This window comes from Camelus ferus, chromosome 4, assembly GCF_009834535.1.
Source record: "Camelus ferus isolate YT-003-E chromosome 4, BCGSAC_Cfer_1.0, whole genome shotgun sequence".
Lineage (NCBI taxonomy): Eukaryota > Metazoa > Chordata > Mammalia > Artiodactyla > Camelidae > Camelus > Camelus ferus.
In genome coordinates this window covers 64,305,960-64,313,006 of record NC_045699.1, presented here as the reverse complement: position 1 = coordinate 64,313,006, position 7,047 = coordinate 64,305,960, and the positions used below count along the sequence as shown (strand labels likewise).

The 7,047-nt window shown below is 40.9% G+C and overlaps 1 protein-coding gene across 1 annotated transcript; it reads right to left on the bottom strand.

The window, feature by feature from the left end:
* Window positions 1-339: 339 nt before the first annotated feature.
* Window positions 340-2,699, bottom strand: LOC102517314 (olfactory receptor 1L3). The gene is made up of 2 exons (XM_006173216.2): window positions 2,453-2,699; window positions 340-1,331 (listed from the first exon to the last, which is right to left on the bottom strand). Exons 1-2 carry the CDS (start codon window positions 2,697-2,699, stop codon window positions 340-342), a joined length of 1,239 nt encoding a protein of 412 aa, XP_006173278.2.
* Window positions 2,700-7,047: the final 4,348 nt, after the last annotated feature.

Below are 7,047 nucleotides of genomic sequence, written 5' to 3'. Positions count from 1 at the left end.
GATGTGTACAAAAACTCAGGTGACCAAACTTGGCTGAAGTAATAAGTAGATGGAAATATGGGAGGAGGGTTCCAAATAAATATGGAAGGAGCAAAGAGAATGCGATTTTCTAGAATGGATAAGTATTATGGGGTGAGTCTACAATTGTAACATCGGTACCCAGACATGGGTAGAACTGACCAACCACGGCATGGCAGAGACCACAGCATGACAGAGACCTACAACTACGAGGTGCAGCTCCAACTGATGAAACAGTATTTCTCCACAAAAGACTTGCCTCAGATGCTGATGTGTGTGTGCATGAGTGTGCATCTGTGTATACACATCCATGCCCAGCAATCAGGGTCCAAGGGTTCTGTTGGCTTTTGCAGTAGAAAGCCTATCCATTTGAGACTTATTCCTGCTTAGCAATTTCTCTAAGCCCCGTTTCATGTCTTTGTTTCTTAAACTGTAGATAAACGGGTTCAACATGGGTGTCAATACAGTGTAAATGATGGTTGCTATCCGGTTCTTGAAAGTGTAGCTGGACAGTGGCTGGAAGTAGACATAGCTAATGCTCCCATAAAACAGCGTCACCACAGTGAGATGGGAGCTGCAGGTGGAGAAGGCTTTGCGTTTTCCAGCAGCTGAGGGAGTATTGAGGACAGCAATGAGGATTCTCAGGTAAGAGATGACGATGCAGACAAAGGGGGCCATCACCGAGGCCAGCCCTTCTGTCATGGCGACAACTTCATTGACAGCGGTAGAAGAGCAGGCCAGCTTCAGAACAGGGTAGATATCGCAAAAAAAGTGATGGATAACATTTGATGCACAAAAGGTGAGCTGATTCACCAGGAGGACATGTAAGAGGGAGTGAAGGTAACAGAAAGCTATGAAGAAGGTCAGCAGCAACACACAACATCTGTGGGTCATAACAGTGACATAGTGGAAAGGGTTACAAATGGCCATGTAGCGGTCAATGGCCATAGCTGCTAGGAGATAACCGTCCATGTTTCCAAAGACTAGGAAGAAATCTATCTGTGCCAGACATTCAGCATAGGAAATGGTCTTTGTCTCTGATAAGAAGTTCACCAACATCCTGGGGATGATAACAGTTGTGTAGCAAATATCGGCAAAGGACAAGATGCTCAGGAAGAAATACATGGGGTTTTGGAGTTGAGGGTCAGAGCAGATAGCCAAGATGATGAGCAGATTTCCCATCAAGGTGACCAGATATATGACAAGAAAGAGAGCAAAGAGTGGCTTCTGATCCTCGGGGCGAGAGGAGAGTCCCAAGAGGATGAATTCAGAGAGTCTTGTCAGGTTGGACATTCCCAGGGACTTGTATGCACCTGCAGATAAGCAACGGTGTCAACTGATGGTTCCTACGTCATCTAGGACGTGCATCTTTCCCTCCTGTACTTACACTGGGTAGTTGTTAATAGTGTATTTACTGCTATATTTTTTCTTCCTGAATATGGAAAAATCATTTTTTTTGTAAAATCTTTGAGATAGGGATCTATAGAAAACAGAAATGGGGCAACATTGGTGAGAGGGAGAAAGAGATTGAGAGATTGAGATAGAGAGAGAGAGAGAGAATGAATTTCTTTTTCCTTCTCCCTGCTCCGTGGCTGATAATCACAGGAACCACAGATGCAGTCTGTGAGTTAGTTTCATGTCTGGCTTCTGATTAAGTATTATCAATGACTAACCCACATCTAGATAATCATAAGGCAGTTATCTTGCCTAGCTTGCAGTTGATGGATAACCATCCTTTTAACTCGAAGTGCTTCTTGCCACATCATTTGTAATGGAAGCAGGAAAGTCAGTTAAAGGATATTAAACTGAATGTACACAAGTTTTAGGGAAAAGAAAGACGGAGGAAGGGAAAGTGAGAAAGAGGGAGTGAACTTGTGTGAGAAAATTCTCTCCCAATCCTCCCTGTCCATCAGTCGATAATTCATATCTGAGGTCAGGGGACTGTGACTCACAAGCAGATGCGTAAAGGAGGATTCACCTTTGGAACATAGATATAAAACTCAACATCTAGCATGAACGTAAGTTAGCTCTCTTCCTTTGTGTCCGGTGATGGCTAATTATCTCTCTGAGATCAGAGATTTACACCATCTCAGCAGTGTAAATCCAGGTTCATTTCTTACCTGGAAAGAACATGGAAGTCTTGCCTTGTGTGTTTATTCCACTCTTCCGTCACAATGTTCCATGGAATGAGTAGTCAATCATTCTAGTTGAAAAGAAGACAAAACTGTGACAAGAGACAGCAGACAGAAAAGGTACCTGATTGATGGTAGAAAACCTCCCCATCATTCTTGGTCCTGATGCTTCCTTCCCGGGATTCTTACCTCCCTTCACAGGCTATAGATGCTCACAGCCCCTGCTTCCCTCCTGGGAGTATCCTCTAATACTGTGCACTAAGTCCCTGGTGTCTGGCGGAGGAGAGGGTAAGGAAACAAACATCCATTAGCTTTGTGCAGAACCGTCTCCGTGGATCCAGAGGAATTACAAGTGTTCTCCTTCCCAGGTGACCCCACATCCCTTTCCTCGAACCTCTGGGCATAGTGCAATGTGTGTTTAGCCTGATGTAGTTGTCCAACGGGGACAACAGTTTTCTTCCAACCTCTCTGAGGGCTTACCTGGGAGATGCCCCATGTAGCACTAAGGATGGAGTACCAGGCAGTGACATCTGGATCCAGTTTCCCCATTGAACCTGTTAAGCTTCCATTTGGCCTCCCTTTCTCCATCCAAAGGACAATGACCTCACAGCACCCCATCTGGGTACCACCCCTCCCAAGTTTAGATACAGCTACTAGTTTAGTGGTTAGTTGTATCTAACAAAAAGGAGGATCATAACCTGTGAACCTTTCCTTAGATCACCCTTCCCTTTTTTTTTTTTTAACATTTTTTATTGATTTATAATCATTTTACAATGTTGTGTCAAATTCCAGTGTTCAGCACAATTTTTCAGTCATTCATGGACATATACACACTCATTGTCACACTTTTTTCTCTGTGAGTTATCATAACATTTTGTGTATATTTCCCTGTGCTATACAGTGTAATCTTGTTTATCTATTCTACAATTTTGATAAAAACTGACAACATAATGCCATTTGCAGCAACATGGATGCTCCTGGAGAAGATCACCCTTCCCTTGTTAGCCAGTCTCCAAGTCTGCTGGTCAGATATCTGATTACCATTCCTTGCTACTACCAACAGGGAAAGCCACCAACTTCAGATCTTTTACTCTTCTGAATTCATGAAAGCGCACAGCAACCACAAATCAACGTGCCCTGCCAAATACATATTGCTCATTTTCTGTAATTTATTGATTTCTGATCACATCTTATAATCCAACCACCTCACTTTCTTATATTTCTCCCTTTACCTGGGTATCCAGGCTCAAATGTAGCCAGCCTCCTACAGGCAGTACTCCTTGATGACCTGACTGGATTGAAGTATCTGTCTTCTCTACTGCCTTAGTACATTATCTTCCATTAAGCACCAATCATGTTCATTGTTACACAATCTTTCCCTTAAAGGAAGGCAACTAGCATTTCTGTAGTCAGTAATTTATAAACCTTTCTCACACAAACTCTCCTCCTCGGGGCGAGAGGAGAGTCCCAAGAGGATGAATTCAGAGAGTCTTGTCAGGTTGGACATTCCCAGGGACTTGTATGCACCTGCAGATAAGCAACGGTGTCAACTGATGGTTCCTACGTCATCTAGGACGTGCATCTTTCCCTCCAGTACTTACACTGGGTAGTTGTTAATAGTGTATTTACACTATTAACAGCCTCATACCATGTGTGCTAATTGTCTCCGTTTAAAAGTGACTTAAAAAAATAAGGTGACTGGCAAAATATAGCTTGAACCAAGGACTACTTGAAGCCAAACCATGTTGTTGAATTCCTGAACTAAAAGGCCTCTCTGTTTTGCCTTGACAAAACTAAAATTTTTATGTTAAGAAACAGCTTTCAAATGATTAATGGAGCCAAAATGTTGCCTTATTTTTTTTCTTTGCCGGATTAAACTCGAGAGTTCTTTGGAACCCTGATTCAACTCCAGGCCTTGTTTCATACTCTATGTGCTATATTGTTCATCATCCAGCTGTTTTATCAGTAATACCGTATTTTATTGATTCAGAAACTTATATTTTTTCACATTCTAACATCTCCTATTGGGATGCATTTAAGTCTATGGCAAGTCACGAATAATTAGGAGCATTTTTCTCAATAGTACATTAAAATAATGCATTTTACAATTGGTGGCATTTTAGATTCAATTAAATTTATTAATTTGGAGTTCAGGAAGTCAAGACTAATGTTCAGTTCATCTATGTTTGCACCAATCAGCCCATAAATATTTGTTATACGTTTACCATGAGATACATACTCCGTTATTCACTGGTGAGCCAGAGCACTGGGGAGAAGAGACATAATTTCCCCTTGGATGTTTCAGACTAGGGTCCCATAGTACCCAGCAGCCACCCTTTACCACAGAGGGTGCTCAACAGATGACTGGATAAAGAAAATGTGGTATAAACACACACACATACACACGATGGAATACTATTCAGCTGTAAAAAGGAATAAAACAGCAACATGGATGGACCTAGAGATTAACAGAAACATGGATGGACCTAGAGATTATCATACTAACTGAAGTAAGACAGACAGAGAGAAACAAATATCATGTGATATCACTGATATGTGGAATCTGGAAGCATAGTTTTCTTCAGAGCCTCCAAACAGGAACTCAACCCAGTCTGCACCTTGACTTCAGCCTGGTGATACCCTTGTGATACTAGCAACATGAGTTATGATTGTTGAGGTTGGCCTTGGTCACCTGAATGGAGAAGTGTCTGCGAGGCTTCTCCATGGTGAAGCTATTCCCCTACTTCACACCGTCCTCTTTGGGGGAAGTCACTATACACAGTCCACACCAAGGAGTGGGAAGTTATATTCCCCTTGCTTAAGAGTGGATTTGGTTTATTTTTAAACTTAAATCCTTGCTTGTCTCTCAATGGGTTTCTTATACATGGGTTTTAAAAATGGCTTTATGTTGGTCTCTGGACGGTGGGGTGGGTGTGCTGGGGAGGAGGGGCTCTGCCCAGCACCGAGGGCTGTGTGTTGGCTACCATAATGGTTGAGGCTTTGAAGGGGTTGGTGCTGGAGGCATTTGGGCACAGGTCCATTCAATGTTCTTTTAGGGGGAGACACATATTTGCTCATGGAATTCATGTCATGGGGATTCAAGGCACTACGTCAAGGGGCTAATTAATTCTTGAAGGAGGGAATCAGAAAGTCTGCAATCATAGTCTCTCCAGAGTGTTGGGGGGCCTGGGCTGCACAGAAGCATCTATTTCCAAGAGTAGAGCACTGAAAGTTTTCTGATCCGTCTAACATCTGGGGGTTCACAACTCCTCTGAGGCTGATTCAGCCTCCCTGACTCCATGATGGTAAGAGAGGACCATTCTAAACTGTTGCTGCAAATGTCAGGTCGATGCTTGTACTCTGCGGCCTTGTATTTATAGAACACTTCTGTATTATCTGGTCTGTTCAAGTGTAACAATATATTTCTTTTAAAATTTAAAAATAACAATTAATAAACCCAAATTTTGGATATACACTCTCCAAGTGAGGAAGGTATAAGAAAATAAAAAGCAAAACCTTAACAACAGCTGATCTATGTACCAAAAGAAGGAAAAAATGATAGCAACAAAGTATAAAACAGACTGTTTGCAACAATTCTATGAAAAGAAACTCTACTATTCTCACCCCCATGGAATTTAGATCATGTTGTCACCGCAACAAATGACTTTCATCATACTTTGGATAAAATCTAAATTCCTTATCAGAAAATTTTAAGGTGATTCCATTCTTCCATTCTAACCATTGTTTGATGTAATCCAGTCATACTGGCTGTTTTCAGTTCCTTGAACATTTCAAGTTTTTTTTTTTTTTTTTGAATTCTCAGGACATTCCTTCCCTGCAAGTTTTCTGTGACTGGATCTGTCTCCTCATTCATCTCTCAGATTAACTGTCACTTTTTTTTCTGAGAATGACTCAATCAACAGAGCATCAGGCTTGCACTTTGCCCAGAGAGCAGTGGAGGTGTACTGGGGACAGGGTTGGACAGCCTGGTTTAATTGAGAGAGTGTGGCTTTTGAGTTGGACCAGACTTGGAATAGTGACTTTGGCACGTCACTTCGCCTCTCTGGAATCCCATTTCCTCTTCCATATCTAATAGACAGTAAGATCTTCCTCATAGCTTTTTCTTCCCCAAAAGAATTGACTTACATGAAGTGCCTAGAATAGTTCTTGGTGTTGATTATGCATTCAAATATTGAAAGCTTCCTCTTCTAAGCAACCTAAATGTCCATCGACGGATGATTAGATAAAGAAGTTGTGGTGTATATATATAGTGGAATAGTACTCAGCCATAAAAAGAATAAAATAATGCCATTTGCAGCAACATGGATGGACCTAGAGATCGTCATTCTAAGTGGAGTAAGTTGGAAAGAGAAAGATAAATATCACATGATATCACTTATATGTGGAATCTTAAAAAAATGATACAAATGAAGTTATTTACAAAACAGGAGATTCACAGACATAGAAAACAAACTTATGATGACCAAAGAGGAAAGGGGGAGTTGGGATAAATTGGGAGTTTGGGATTAGCAGATACAAACTACTATACATAAAATAGATAAACAACAAAGTAGTAATGTACAGTATAGGGAACTACATTCAATATCTTATAATAGGATACAATAAAAAATAATATGAAAAAAAGTATTATAACTGAATCACTATGCTATTCCCCAGAAACTAACACAACATTGTAAATCAACTAAACTTTAATTAAAAAAAGAGAAGATTTCCTCTCCTTAAAAAATAGCTTTATTGAGGTATAATTGATATACAAAAACTGCAGATATTCAATGTGTACAATTTGGTGAGTTTTGACATATGTTTACACCTGTGAAGCCATCATTGCAATCAGTTCCTTTTGTTTAATCCTCAGCAGTGCTCTGAAGCACGACCT